At 38.2% G+C, this 16,745-nt stretch overlaps 1 protein-coding gene across 1 annotated transcript in view; it reads right to left on the bottom strand.

Annotated features, from left to right (window-relative positions):
• Positions 1-16,745, bottom strand: part of CSMD1 (CUB and Sushi multiple domains 1) — a 1,316,379-nt gene that overhangs the window by 478,462 nt on the left and 821,172 nt on the right. Inside the window, exon 8 of the mRNA XM_040967079.1 lies at positions 5,647-5,734. Coding sequence (XP_040823013.1) covers positions 5,647-5,734 — 88 coding nt within the window. The remainder of the gene's footprint in view (positions 1-5,646; positions 5,735-16,745) is intronic.

The following is a 16,745-nucleotide window of genomic DNA, read 5'->3' on the forward strand; positions in this document are numbered from 1 at the left end:
ACATATATGATCAGAAAAGATCTTCACCATGGTACATTACAGTCAAACTTAGAAAGCAAAACATACAGAAAAGAAAGTGACAATGTGCAAAAGAGAAATAACAGTTTACCTCTAACAGGAATGAAATTAGATTGACAGTGATTAGTCAGCAGAACCCCTGCATGCTACAGCAGAATGAGAAAACCAACCTAAATCCTAAGCAAAACAACAGAGTTCATAGCCCAGGACACTGTACCTAGCACATCTCTCATTTACAAATAAAATGGAACAAAACCTTCCAAAACAAACAGAAGCTGGGAGAATCTTCCATCACATGGCTAGCCTGGCAAACGATGCTTAAACCTATGCTGTTGCACACAGAAACAGAGGAAGAAAAACATCACAAAAAAACATAAGGGTGGAAACCTCCCAAAGTACAACAGAAATCCAAAACAGGCAGGAGGAAAACCAAATGGCAGGACTCAGTCATTATCAAGCGTGGATGGATGGATCAGAAGCAAGACCACCCGTGTGCTGTCGCTAGGAAATACACGTCACTAACAAAGACACAGACTGCAAGTACACTGGTAGAACAAGCTCGACCTTGCAAAGCCCAAACCAAGCATTAACAGCCACCTGCCAGGCAGCACATTTTACGAAGAGGAAACCTGTTACAGAAGAGCACAGCAACCAAGGGACGGTCCAATAGGACGATGTGACTATAGCAACTATACATGCAACAATGGCAGGGCAGCCAGATGTTGAAAACAAATGTTAATGGATCAACAGAACACATAGGCTCCATGACACTCATAATGGAGGACTTTAGCATCCCACTTCTATCACTGGGCACAGCATTAACTGCACAGCTAATCTACACTATCAGCTACATGAATCTAATTGATGCATACCAAACATTTTCTCACAGTTGCAGAACACATATTTTGTTTATTCCTGCATGGAACTTTCTCTAGGATAGACAATATGCTAGGCTTCAAAATAACTAAATAAATAACAACTAATGATTTTTACATTATGTATCTTTGCTGATCAAAGGCCAGGAAGCTGGAGATTGATAACATAAGAAACTAGAAAGTATGCAAACACATGCAAGAGAGAAACATGCCCCTGGACAAATGGGTACTAGAAGAAATTTAAGAAAAATCCTAAAAACAAATGAAGATGATAATATGACTCTCAAAACTTATGAAGTATAGTGAAAGCAGTGCTAAGATGAAGGTTTATAGGATTTTAAATAGATTTAATTAAAACAACAACATGCAACAACTTGAATATTGAAGCAGAAATACGGATCGTGCTATCCTACCAATAAAAAAAATGTTTTATTGGTCACAATAATATCAAATAAAGTTGATTTTAAGGTTAGAAAGATGATGTAATCAAGGATTAACGGGGGCAAATTTCACAGCATGAAAGAAATGCATTTAATAAAGGCCTCACAATTTGAAACATTTATGAACTCCATAACAGACTTTCAAAATATGAGGAGTTGTAAAAATCATTTGCAAAAAATATGCAGTATGGTCAAACTATACATAGACTACATTTAAATAAAATTTTAAAATTATATTTTCTATAAAAATATTGAAGTGGCCACATGAATAAAATAATATAATAAATCCAAAATAATATTTTAGAGAATTCTACAATTTTAGTTTACTGATTAATCGATCAATAATAGAAAAATAAATTAAATGTTCTATTGATGATCCTAACAGGACCATTTTTTAAAAAATTTTATTTATGTTTATTAAAAAAGCAGATATACAACTAGAAGGAGATACAGAGAGAAAGATCTTCCATCTACTGGTTCAAAGTCAGGAGCTTCTTCCAGGTCTCCCATCTGTGTGCAGGACCCCTAGGCTTTGGGCCATCCTCTATGCTTTCCCAGGTCACAAGCAGTGAGCTGGAAAGCAAGTGGAGCAGTAGGGACAAGAACCAGTACAAACATTGTATTCCAGCTCTCAAAGCAAGGATTTAGCCACTAGGATATCTATCATGCCAGGCCCCATAACAGGATTTTAATGTCTGCGAACAGTATCATCAATCAGCTTGACCTATTGCCCATTAGGGATCACTTTCCTCTACTTCCCAGCAACAAAATATATATTTTTCAAGTGAATATCAAATCTTTCCCAAGATAGAGCATACTATGTGGACATAAAATAATTATGGATTCCTTTGAAAGGATTTAAGTCACATTGAGTGCATTTTCTAATCCAATATTCTTAGAAATATCTCAGATATTTGGAGTAACAGTACTTGAAATAAACAATGGGACAGTTAGTCAGATGGGAAAAAATTGTATTCTGCAGCACATGAACAGAATACACAACAGCCAAAGCAATGATGATAAGTCAATTCAGAGCACTAGACATCCACATTGGAAAAGAACCAATGCTTTAAAGTACTAGCCTCAGCATTAGCCTGAAGAAACTAGAACAAGAATACCAAAATAAGTTCACAGTAAGAGGAAGAGAAAAACATCAAAAAGCAAAGGCCAATGAAATAAATCATCAAGCCCAAAGATTTGTGTTATTCTAATTTTCCTTTTTGTCTTTCAGACCAACAACAACATATTACGACAAGACTGACGGATAGTGTACACACACACACACACACACACACACAAATACACATCCCAAACTTCACAAATTTTAACTGAGGCATTACTACTAATTTAAGGGATTCAAAACATTATGAATAATATTATGAAAGCATATGTGACACCTTAGATCAAACATTCTTAAGAGATGCAAAATATAACAAAGCTCAATGAAAAAGAGATAGCTAAATTTCATAAACCTATAAGAAGAAAGGAAACTGAATTTGTAGTTGGAAAAACTTTCCCATAAGAAAATTCTAATGCCAAAAAATGCTTCAGAGATAAATTCTTCTCAACATTCAAGAAACAAATGTTACCAATGATGGCACACTAGAAGAGAAATTCCAGAGCACAGAACACATCTCTGAATTTTCATGATCTCATTATTACTTTGTGGCAAAACCAACCAATATAAGTAAAGACCACAGCGTGGTATCAATCATTTTCACACATGCAAACAACACTCGGCAAAATTTTAATTAAGCACATGATATGCCAAAAGGATACTAAATTATGACCAAATCAGCTTTATACCCAAATACAGTCTGCTTTAACACTGGAAAATCAGTTTACCACAATGGCAGCAGAATAAACAAACATATCTCCAAAGATCCCGACATCTTTGACAAAATCTTGAATTAACTTTTGACAAAAGAATAGTCTCATAACTTTAAAAAGTGAAGGATATTCCTTATGCCACATTGAATGCTTTTAATGAAAACCAAATGCCTTGTACCAAGCACAGGAATAAGGCAAGGAGGAGTTCTATTACTTGATTGCCACAAATTTAGAGACCGGTGATACAAAAACCTCCCCAAACATCTACCAGTCAGGTGCAAGGGTATGAGTCCTACTTCAGACAAGGTCCTGTAGCCTTTGTGTGAACATGCACACGTGCGGACAAACTTGACATCGCTTTTGATTCCAGCCTCACTATGTTTTCTCGGTTATTCTGAGAAGTAAGGAGAAGGAGGGGCACGAGAAGGAGGAGGACTAGCAACACGAGAAAGATGAAGATGAGAGATAGAAGGACAAAACTCAGGAATATAAAATGAAATGGAAGACAAAGAAGAAAAAGGAAGAATCTCTTGCTTAAAAACTCCCTCTCCAAAGTCATTCTTCAAAGAAACCTCCACTAAATCCTTAACTTTGCAGCACAGCAGTCAACATGTTCTAAACTTTCAATTTTTTCATTTATTAATTGTTAACAGATTCGGTGTGAATTTAAAATAGAATTCTAAGAACATAATGATATTCTCTTTCTCCCTTTTTTTCGCACTCTCATTCCTTCTCCTTTTTTCTTTTTTTTTTTTTTTTGAGACAACATGCAGTTATATAACAGTAAAAATGCTTAAGATTTCAACAAATACTAATTTTAACAATTAAAAAACAAAAGGACCCAAGTGGAATGGGAATAAACAATGGCTGCAGGTAATCATTGAAGAGAAAATGACCATTTCGCTCGTAAACAGCTTCAATTTGGCCTTTCAGTCAGTATCTGTGTTTTTTAGCCCATATCCATACCTATAATCTGTTTCATAAATACGCCCTTCTGTTCCTTTCACATACTATAATATACCTATTTACTCAAGCAATGCATAGGACATGGCTTGAGTGGTCTCTCAAGGCTTCACAAGTGGAAAGTTAACCTTGAAGTATTAAGAAGATGGGGAATCTTTAAGAGCTTACTTCATTTCATTTTGCTTGTTGGAAAGGCAAAGCAATACGCACAAACGCATTAGGGTTTGGGAGACAGTAGCACGGGGGGAGCACATTGTATGTCTGCTGGTTTACTTCCCAGATGCCCACAACAACCAAACCTGGGTTAGGACACAGCCAGCAGCCAGAAACTGAATCCAAGTCACTCATGTGGGAGGGAGGCATTCAAACACTTGAACCATCCCTGGCTGCGTTAATAGGACACAGGAGCAGAGGCAGAATGACAACTCAAATCCAGTTCCAATGTATACTAACCATTGCACCAATTAAGAGCCGAGACTTAACTGATGTATGATAAGCAGTGATAGAAACTTAGAAAGGCAATTCTGATCAGATAAATTCATTATTGTTACACAACCATGACTGAGTCCTAGAGGCCTCTCCAAGAGAATGGGGCGAAATCAGAGGACCCACACAGGCTCCTCGTCTCTAGCCACTCCATCCCAATGTAACTATGGGCATCTGCTAGGAAGGACACTACCAGAGGTTGCTGTTTAGTTGAGGCCTCTAGAACCCTGAGCCAAATGTACTGCTCTTCCTAACTCATCTGGTCTTGGTTCTGTGTTATTGGCCACAGAGAATAGACAACCACGAACCACTTGATGGCCATGCTGGACACAATTTCATGATTCCCCAGTCTTAAAAAAAAAAACTGCCATCACCCTCCAGTCTCACTAACCAACAATTCTTTACCACTCTGGTGGTATTTCTATGTCATTTATTTTTCTCATCACTTCAGTAGCTTCAATTTTCTGTGCATATCCTTTTTGTTTTTCAAAATAGGTAGATGATAAAAATAAGCTATGTGCTTACTTCTTTCTATTCTGATTTTTCAGCTCAGTCCTAACACTAGTAGCAGGGTCATAAGGTAGACAATGCTAAGTTACCTGAATTAAGAGAAAAACATGTAAAATCTACAGTATTAGCATTATTGTAATCATCACTGCAATCCTGATGCAGTGACTGAAGACAGCTCATAGTTGACCATAACATAATCACAGTAGCTTTTAATAAATGTTATTGGTTGCTATAAGCCTTTGTCACATTAAAATTACATTTAATTAATTATGAGGTTAGAAGCGTTCACTCTACTTTGAAAACATCAAACACATCAAAATACGGAATAAGTAATATTAGAAAAAGGAAAACAATTCCCCGAGGACAAGTTGGATGATGTTCATTCAGAGGCAATGCTGTACTGCAAGGTCTCACCTCCACCAACACGATGTGATGGAACTGTGATGGCTCATACATTTACTTGAAAGGACACAAGAATTCAATGAAAATGCCAAGCTGAAATTATATAGGATTATATCTCCTACCTGAAGTCGGAACCTGCTCTTCTGCCATTTTCTGGAATTCCAGGGTCTGGACACATGTCAGAGACCAAGGCAACACCTCCTTGACTCACTATAAAGAAAAACATCATTAAACATTGTGCTTCTGATAAGGAAATAGCTAGAAGATAAAGCTATAGCTTATGGTTTAAAATGTGGTTTAAGAACTAAGAGAAATCAGCCATAGATATTTGTCCTTTATTCTGAAAGTCAAAAAGCCTTTCTCAGGGCAAGAATGGCAGCATTCTCTGATCGAACGCTCTCTTGTTTTAAAGAGGTCAAAATTTGATTTTAAAAACCACCTCATTTGACTATTACAGCCACTGTTACGTGAGGTCACAGTTAATAGTTTGAGGAAAAATTAGTATCATGCAAAGAATGCCCAAACTTATTCCGAAGAAAGCCTTTATTCATTCTCCAAGGATAAAAATGAAGACCACAATCATCTGCTAAAACATGCACAATTAGCATATTGAGTACAATGACAGAAAACGTTTTAAACTTTGAATTCACATATCATTGAATTTAAAACCTGAGGCTTTCTGTGCAAACATGTTGATTTAGAGTCCCCAAGCCTACGCCATTAAAAGCTCTTTTTTCTGCTAGGATTTTCCCTATCAGAGAACAGTTTCTATAGAGATTGTCATTCGCATACTATCCAGAGTGAAGACAACTCCAGACCCACTCCACCACAATGCAGTGTGTTATTCAACGGTACCCCTGTTTCTCTCCAGAACTTTCAATCGAAGCCTTTTACCATTCTTGTTTGATGCTATGCAACAGGAAGTTTAAATAAGTGCTTTTGGGAAACATTCCTGTTGCTTACATGAAACAATGCTCCTCAAAATCCTGACCCCATATAGACCACACATGATCCTAACCCTCACCTGGAACTACTGATGCCATCACACTGCGGCCCAAAAACACAACGGCATGAGCGGGCCAAGAGCAGTCCAAGAGCAGTCCTGAACCTGGACACTCCCTGTCCCTGTGGAGGTGAGGGCTCGCTACTTCAGGAACCTGTGGCAGCATGAACAGGCTGTTGGATGACTCCCAGGACAGGTAAAGTATAAGCGTTCTCACACAAAGCATTCTGTGGTTCAGAGCCCAAACACACCTGCACAGATGCACATGCTCTCAGACAGATTTTATAGCTCCATGACTGGGCAGACAGCACACTTCTCACCCATTTTATCTGAATTATGCATAAACCAAAAATTATTAAGAAAAATTTAGCATTTGTACTGTATGAATTAGGGATAAATAGCATATGGACACAATCCTTCCTGAAATATAAAACTGTCTTATAATAAATTTATTTTTAGTAATTACTCCACTACCTCAAATTGGTTAGCATGACATCTAATGATAATTGCTGTATACTATATCAAAAGTATTGAGTTAACAATGTTCTTCCCTAAATACATTTTTTCTTCAGAACAATTTCAACAGAATCTAGCAAATTGGGCAATAACATCAGTAATTAATGGCAGGGAACACCTTCATCATCCAAACAGACATTACAAATTTAACTCTAGAATAAAATGACTTCATAGAAGTTTCCAGAGAATCCAGTTACACATGGACAATAACCAAACATGCCCAGTAAAACAAACAAAAAAAGCCTCACACAAAATTGTAGAAATTACCACATTGTTTTGGACCTCCTATGATTCACGCCCTGCATGGTGTGGCACAGAACACTTCAGAGAAAAAACTGGGATTCCAAGATGGAACTTAGGGAAGGTAGGGGCACCTGCAGTCCACCGCAGGAGGGTAACAGCACCACGGGTAGATGGCAGGGAAGAAATCAGGCAAAGGAGTGATCTAGAACAACTAGGATTCCTAGTCCCAGAAAATTTGAGGGGAGGCGGTAGTGTCTGCACGGCGCAGACCTTTCAAAGTGGTGGGAAGAGAGGCAAGAAGCACAGCTTAACTCGACTAGAAGACCCCAGAGTCCTTAAGACTCCCCTCCTGATTGATCCCAAGGCCCAGAGACCCACTGCTTAGGGAAGAGCTCCAAAGACTGGAAAGAAGACATGTTTGCATTTTTCCCCCCACAAATACTCAATTTTTAGATAGATTTCATAGAACTTTTAAAAAATGTGGTCTATTCATAGGAGAAAAACGAATCTCTAGATCTACTCCAAGAAATGCATTAAACTGCCTCGAGCCTTTTAAAACAACTGATTTGGAGACATGGTGGTTTGGAAATGTCTCCATTGGAGCAGAGCCATAAATATGCCACTAGAAGAAATTTGACAAACTCCAGGTCAATAAAATGGGTCAACCACCATGTTGTGACCAAATTTTCAAAGTACAAAAGGAGAATCTTGAATCCAGAATAAAAAGACTGACTTGTTAAAAACAATGGTGCTAATAGATTTATAAGCATCTCATCAGCAAGAATCTGACAGGCTAAAAGATAGTGGGATGAGCTTGTGGCCTGAGACAGCAGTGGAGAACGGTCCCAAGCCTTGGAAGGGCTGGAAGAAGCTCCTGTTTTCTGGATTCAGATGGGCTCAGCTCTGGCCGTTGCAGCTACATGGGAAGTGAACCAAAAGATGGAAGATCCTCCTCTTTATCTTTTTTTCTCTATACATCTGACTTTCCAGTAATAAATAAATAAAGTTTTAAAAGGGCAGTGGGTACTATGTCAATTAATTCCATAATGTTGTATATTGATACTGAGGCCTTGTTGGGGCTTTTACTGACCGGATCTTTACTCTGTTAGACCTATCTTCAGACCATAGAAGGTCTCCCCAAGAGGCCACTGAACTTATCTGGACAATAAGACGCTGAACTTTATGCTAGGCATGTGTTTGCAAGCAATGAATCTCAACTGAACTTGAACTATGGTTATGCAACAAGGTGGAGGAATCCACCATGGGGGGAGGGGTATGGGAGGGGTGGGGGGAATCCCCAGCGCCTATAAAACTGTACTACATAATACAATGTAAGCAACAATAAAAAAAAAAAAATAAAAAAAATAAAGGCATTAGAGGGCATTGTACTTAAAAAAAAAAAAAAAGGGCAGTGGGATGATACATTCAAGTGCTGAAAGAAAAACACTGTCCATGAAGAATTCTACAGCCTGCACATGTGTCCCTCAGAAGTATTACAGACAGTCCAAGGCATTTCCAGTCCAGCACATGGCATGGGAGTTCCTTAGAAATAGACCTACTACTGCACTGCAAGCACTAAAAGGGGTTCTGAGAGCTGAGACAAAATGACAGGGGACATTAACTTCACGTCACCTGGGAAAGGTCCCCAGTGAAGGCATATGCATGTAAAGTAGTTTTACAAATATTCTAGTCATTTTAACTTACAACACAGCTCTTTAGTTTCTAAAATATTTAACAAGACAATTATAACCCTGCACTAGTAGGCATGTAACATGAAGAAGTAATTTGACACAAATAGCATAAAGTAAAAAGAGTTGTATTAACTTAAGTTTTTGTACACTAATTTCAAATTAAAATGTTGTCTTTATTTTGGTATGTTACATGTAATGTCTATGATAATCACAAAGAATGTATCTATAGAATATGGGTTAAAGGAAAGAGATGGAAATTACACTTTGGCACTCCAAAGATAATCAAAACTCCAGCTAAGCAGAGAGGAGGGTAGTACTGGAGGAAGCAGGGCTGGTGGGAGCTCTAAGACTTCTACAAGAAAACATTCCTGCGAATGCTCTCTTATAAGCACTTGGATAAGTGGACGAAACTCTCTCCTGCAGAACTTATAGATGGAATTATGCCCCTAAAACACAATTTATACATTAGTGTCAAACCCTAGTATCCCATGTTGTGACTATATTTATGGAGGAGCCATTTAGAGGTTGTGCACCTTTAAGTTAAAATGAAAGCCTTCACAATGGGTCTAATCTGATGTCGCTGAAGGTCTTCAAATGGGAGATTAAGGCAGAAACACACACAGAAGGAAGACCCTGTGAGAGAGGCCTCAGCAGATACCAAACCTCCAGCATCCAGAGTGCTAGGAAAGCAAGCTTCTGTTGTTTGACTCATCCTGTCCAAGGTACTTAGTCATGGAAATCCTTCACTAATCCACTCCTCAACCAAAATGCACACAGTTGGGGGAATGGATCAATGCATCAGGATCCAACGTAGTGTTGTCCACACAAAGGACACAGAAAGACCGGCAATGAGAAGGAGTGAAATCTTGATGTAGGGAAAGTGGTTTCCAGTGGCTGGAGGGAGATGGAAGTGTGGAGTTACACAGAGGTAGGAACGCCCAGCATAATAATAACACATAATACCAGCAAAATCATTTGGTCTGACCTGCCAACAAAATAATGACTGGCAATTAAAATAAATCTATGGCATAAAGATTTTTTGAGTTGTATAATCTTGTATGACTGGACATTGGTGTTACAAATATCCAAATGGTTACAGAGTCTCAACTGGGTATACTGTGAGTTTTCTGGAGACGGTGGTACTGATGCAGCTACAACAGTTTGGATGTACTTACTGACATAAATCATAAACATACATGCTTATATAATACTATATTAAGTATAATATCTCCACTATTCTGGTAGCTCCACTACTTTTTCCTTCATTATCCTGGTTTCACAGTTTGTACCATGCTCTAGGGTAGGGTATAGTTTCCAATCAGAAGTCAGTGGTCTCTCAGTTTGTTAAATTTACTTCCTAAATATACTTAGCTTTAACAATTTCAAACATAATGTGTCTTTCACCATCTTTGTGTGTGTGTGCAGGGAGGGGGGTGCCATCACCAGCTAAGTGTTTCTCACAACTATTCACGCAAAAGAGTTGTTGCTGTAGCAGATGAAAATTTCTTGCCCATGAATGACAATGGCTGGTCTTTATTTTGCTTTTTAGTGAAATTAGCCTTTTGTAACATGGTGCTTATTTTCCTATGCTACTCCACTCAAATCACTCTAAAATACAGCATTAAAGCCTAAAGAACTACTTAAACATTTTGTTTCCTAATTTTTTTTCACATGGAATTGTCCTAAAAATACGTAAGAGAAGCTGGAAGAAGGCATTCATGTTAAATTGAAATACTTCAGATCTTGACAAGATAATTCCCAAACACACCTTCTTTTGAGAAAATGTGCACTTAGCCGGAATTTATGAGTGAACAGAATGAATTAGACAAGCCTGACTGGGTTGCAGATGTGAGACACAAAGAAGAAACCCATGAGAGAGTAGATGGAAAACATGGCCGAGCTAGGTGCTTAACGTGAGAAGAAGACAGAAAGGGCATGGAGACAAATGCTGCACGCACGGGGAAACAACAGACCATAAACTCCAACTGTTCACTCCATCTGCACTGTGAACAGTTAGTCCTTGCAACCTGCAGCTTCGCATAGGAAAGCCACGCCGCTCAGTTGACACCAAGCCATATCTACGGCGCCTCAGAGGAACCTCTCCTAGGGCCTTGAGATGCCTCGTTAAGTCGCTTATCCTATGCCTTTCTGAGTTCTTGACACAGGCAGTCGTTACTACGTCCTTCCTTCTTAGCACTGCTTATGCTGTATGCCACAAGTTCAGATACGTTGTGCTGTCACTTACCAGGAAAACACTTGCAGAAGCAAAAGTCCCTGGGTTTTGTGCCATTTTGAGTCCAGTTTTGTTGAATTGTAAGCCATCATGAAACAGGCCATAGGTTTTAATTAATGCATTAAATTTCAGTCATTGCATTGAGTTCAAAATTCAAAACCAGAAATGCTGAATATATGGTTCATCACACAGAATTTGCGGTAAGGTAGAGTGTGATATCATAAAAGTTGGGGATCAGTTACAAAGCAGGTTGTTAAACACTGAATGGGTTTAGATTTAAAATGCGTAAGCTAATTAGTAGATACAATTAAGTGAATATTTCAAAGCAGAGCGATTAACAAAACCCCCCTAATCTGCACAGAACCTTATGAGAAATAAAGAGAAATAAGAGAACAGGCTTCCCCATCTAGCAAGGCTGTCCTTTAAGGAAACATATTGTAAACATGGACTAACCCTCAAAACTTTGTCTTTGAAAATGAAATAAAATTCTTCCACAGTAAAGAAATGTTACAAAAATATGCCTCTTCCAGACCTGCCCTACAAAGGATACATAAAGATGGTCTCTTGACAGAAAAGAGAAATGGCACCCACCAAAACTAAAGCAATATGTGAAAAACATCCCAGTACATAAACAATAGAAGACTGAATCAATTAACAGCCCATTGCTAAAATGGCAGGACCAAATTACCATCCATTCATATTAACCCTGGATATAAATGGCTTAAAGTCACCAATCAAACATCATAGATAAGTAGACTGGATTAAAAAACAAACAAACAAACAAACGTCTATGTGCTGCCTGCAGGAGACATGTCTCATCAACAAAGATCAGCAAAAACTATATTCACGGATTTTTCTTTTTCTTTTTTCTCTTTGCTTTCATTTCTTCAAAACATTTTCTTTCTCATTAAATTCTTCACTGAACCATAAATCATACAACAGCATCATTTTCTTCAAGAAGATCTATGATTTTCTTTTCTTCAGCGACACATTAGTCATTCAGTAGCATGTTATTTAATTTCATGGCATTGCAAATTTCTATTTTTCTTCCTATTGATTCTGTATCATGGCTTTTCATTTAAGGGGATGTGTTGTAATTGTGTAATGGAGACTGTCATATCCAGATATGAGAATACAATGCAGTATGCATCTCTACTTACAGATCAAAGATGGACTACCAATGCAACTGTTTACTATATCTTGACAATAGGATGCCAGACTCTCTACCATTGTCCATGCCCACAATGCTGGACATAAGACTGCTTATGAAGAACTATACTATAGTAATAATACAGCGGAACATAGTGGGGAGGGGTAGGGTTGAGGGGGCTTGGGCAGGAGGCAAGGAAAATCCCAGGGCTTCTAGAACTGCTTCATAAAATGTAATAATATTAAAAAAAAAGAAGCAAAAAAAAAATATATATATGTGTCTCAGCTGGATCCATCCTGAAGTAGACTGCGAGCCTTCGAAAGCCTGAGCGTCCACATTTGCTCGTGCATGCAAAACAAACCAGAGAGTGTGGTCAACCTTACTGGTGCTTACTTACTACCTTAGCTGCAATGTCCAACTGATGATGACTTTACATAACCGACAAGCCATTCTAGGGTGTGTGTGTGTGTGAGATGAGGGATTACTGCAGACTTCAGACTTTTGCTGAATTAGATTGGAACAAATCAACATTTACATTTTTCCTTTAATATTCAATATACTCAATTTTGTTTTGGGAAAACTTCTGTGTAAGCAAGAATGATACATGTGCAAATTACATCTCTCTAAAAACCCAATAACCTGATTTGGTGATGGTTTCCAGGAGCACACTATTTTGTTATTGAAATATTTTTTTCATAGAGCTGTGTGAATCAGGATTATTTCAATGCAGAGAATCTTATGGCATGTTTTTATATGCATGACAGAATTTTTGGCAATTCTCTCTTTTTCTACTGAATATTTATAGTCTTACCAGTCATTGGTTTTAATCCCAAAACAGCAAATTATTGCTTATGAATTCTAGATAAATAAGTAAGACATGAATTGCTGGCATTTTGGATGATAAATTCTTTTCATTGATTCCACAATAGGGATTTTTAAATAGATTAAAAAAAACATTTTTTATTGGAAATGCAAAGTCACAGGGAGAAGGAGAGACAGAGAAAAAGACCTACCATCCTCAAATGGCTATAATGACTGGAGCTGAGCTTATCCAAAGCCAGCGTCTTCTATGCAGGTACAATGTTCCAAAGGTTTGGACGAGCCTCCACTGTTTTCCCAGGCCATAAACAGGGACCGGATGGAAAGTGGAGCAGTTAGGACAAAAACCAGTGCCCTTACAACATGCTGCTGCTAGCAGTCTAGGATTATCTAATTGAGCTATCATGCTGACCCCCACAGTAGGGACATTAAAGGGATAGTTTACAAAGAACCAATGTCCAGAAACACACTCTTTGGCTATGTAATGCTCAGATATCCGATTAGTGGGATTTAACTGGTTTTGCACAACTTGGTAAAATATAAGTGATGCTTTTAAATTCAAGAAGATGTTCATGTACACAGTATGTGTGTATTCTCATTTTATGTTTATGTACATTTATGCTTAAATAATATATATAGATTATGTGATTATTCAATAAATTAATTGTTATATAAAATCTTAAAGCCTCTATTTGTCAACACTAACGGCCTTTATTCTATCATTTAGCACTCTGCATCCAATCTCCAGGTGTTGGGTTCTCTTCCTGTTAATGCGAACTCTGCAAAGCGGCAGGGTTGTCTCAGGCAGCCAAGATTCCGCTTACCCACTCTGGGAGGCTTGCATGGAGTTCTCAGCTTCTAGCTTTGGTCTGGATTCGTCCTTGACCATTTTGGGTATTTAGAAAACGAATCCATAAATGAGAGCTCTCTATCTACATCTTTCTCTAGGTCTCTTTCTGCTTCTTAAATAAAATATCAATTAGTGCAGAAAACAGAAAATATTAGCTCCATAGAAAGCTTGTCTAATAAGAGTTCGCCAGTGATTTCAGAACAGTGTATAGCATATTCTAATATAGTAAATGTGATATCAGCATGTTTTATCTATTATATGTTATTACATCTACAAACAATTAAATATTTAAATACATCAATTTTTAAAATCAGCGGTATTACATATGGATAATATTGTCTACTATACATTTTTATGATGGAGCTCATTCTTATTTTTATAACTTCCTTATACTTTGACTTTTTTGTAAAAACATCTATAATGTCTTTCATTTTGGACATTATTTTATTTATCTAAGGTGAACAAAGTTCACGTGTTTCACAATACAGATTTGGGGCCATAGTGACACTTCTTCAATGTACTTTTTTGAAGACAGAGAAAGACAAAGAGAGCTTCCGCCCATTGGTAGCCTCCTCTCGTGTCTACAATGGCACCTTCTATGCCAGCGTCAAAGCCAGGAGCCAGGAGAGCAATTCCGGGGTGTATGGTCAAAGTCACTGCTGCCTCCCAGGGCTTGTATCAGCAGGAACCTGGACTCAGGAGCTAGAGACAGGCACTGAGCCAGGTCATCTAATGTAGGACCAAGCTAAAACACCAAGTTAAACCTTAGCTATGCTATATAAAACCTGGAAGGCATTAACTATTATCTGAAATTTTGAATGTCGGGGAATCAGCTCAACCTCACAGCCTGGATATTCTTACCTGAACTATCTACTAGGCTGTGTCACATGAGGACTTGGTGAGGAGCACGTGTCCTCCCTGAAATGTTAATGGGCTGCACTACCTGAGAGCTTAACTAGGGAGTGCACAGGAGGCTTCCTATCACATTCTCACCTAGATTGTCAACAGACCACATTACATGGGGCACCCATGGACACTCAAGTATTGCTCAGTAGAGAAGTTATTACTAGGGCAGGCACAATGGCTCAACAGGCTAATCATCTAACTTGTGGTGCCAGCATTGCAAATCAATGATGGTTTGTGTATTGTCTGCTCCACTTCACATTCAGCTCCCCGTTTATGCCCTGCAAAAGTAGAGAAGGACGACCCAAAACCTTGGGACATTGCACTGCTTGGGAGACCTGGAAGAGGCTCTTGGCTTTTGTCTTCAGAGCAGCTCAGGCTGGTGGGGAGTGAACCAGCAGATGGAAGATCTCTGTCTCTTTTTCTCTCTAAATTTGCCTTTGCAACAACCATCACCAAAGAAGTCATTGCTACAAACATGTGCTTTGCTCCATTTTATTTTGAAACAACTTGGTCTAAATCATCTAAATATTTGGGTGTTGGGTTCATGAGCACTGGGGTTCGGGGATCTAGCAGGGCTTAGGTTACCTGGCCTGAGTACTCGGTCTCGCCTGTGAGAAGATGTCTCACTGAATGGAAAAGGTGGAGCAGTGACATAGACCCTGCTTTAAAAGGAGAATATGGCAGCACATTTGGTGCTGTAGCAGAAGAACAGAACTGGACAACTCCCCAAAACAAAGATGACAGTAAAAATTCTCAGTGAATGGAGCCGCTGGACATTGGGAAGGTGACATCATCCTTGGATCTGTGAAATCGGCAGCATTTTAGAAATATCCAAGCCACTTGGACAGAATCCTCGGAATATGTCCACATGGAGACTCTGCGTTGATATGAGGTGGCAGTTCTGCATCCTTGGGTACTGCATCATGTGCAAAGTTGTGAGTGGTTTCCCCCTTTGTCTCTCCCCCTCCCCCAGGAACAATAAGAAGAAATAGAAAATTTGGAAGCAATGATTTCACCCAATTTTCCCTAAACTTCAATCCTTCCTATCCTGATTAAATATGTAATCATTATTTAAAAAAATAAAATTTATAAATTAAAAAATAAAGCAAAATCAAATGTACATTCATTTGCTATATGATCCCTATCCTCAGTTAAATTTCATCAAAGAATGTTCCATACACAACTTTAACATCTTAAAGATTAAGGAGACAGAGCATAGGCCACCATGGACAGAAATGCTATAGATGAAATATTGCTATCCAGAAAGGTCTGGTTTTTTTATGCAAAAAAGAAAAATAACTTGAATAGTATAAACTAAGACCAAAAGATAGAACTTTGAAATTGTGATGTAAAATAGCCATGATTTACTACTGGGAAGACAAATAAAACTACTTAAAAATCAAGTGTTTTCCTTTAGAATTAACTAATTAACTAGATTGGAAGTTCTGTTTCTGTAGTGTTTGCTTCCTGTTTTGTATTGTAGTATACTTCAATACTGGCAAGATATGTTAACTTTTTTGAGAAACCTTCTGTCTATTACATGAAGGAAGTACAACTGAAATAATTATTTTTGTATGTTGAGTATTCAAAATTTCCATGGAAATATCATTTGAAAATAGAAATAGCAAGTTAATTGTGACCAGTTCCATTTAGCTATTCATCATTGGCTCAGCAAAATATCCATTGAGCATTCAGTACAAAGAGGCCCTGTGTTCACCTCTGTTGGGGTGCCAGTCTTCCTAGCATGTAACAAGATGACTGAATGCAGCAAATCCCAAGCAGTAATGCTTCAAATAAATAGCCACTGTTG

Source organism: Ochotona curzoniae, unplaced genomic scaffold, assembly GCF_017591425.1.
Source record: "Ochotona curzoniae isolate NIBS_2020 unplaced genomic scaffold, NIBS_Ocur_1.0 scaffold_4506, whole genome shotgun sequence".
NCBI classification, from domain to species: Eukaryota; Metazoa; Chordata; class Mammalia; order Lagomorpha; family Ochotonidae; genus Ochotona; species Ochotona curzoniae.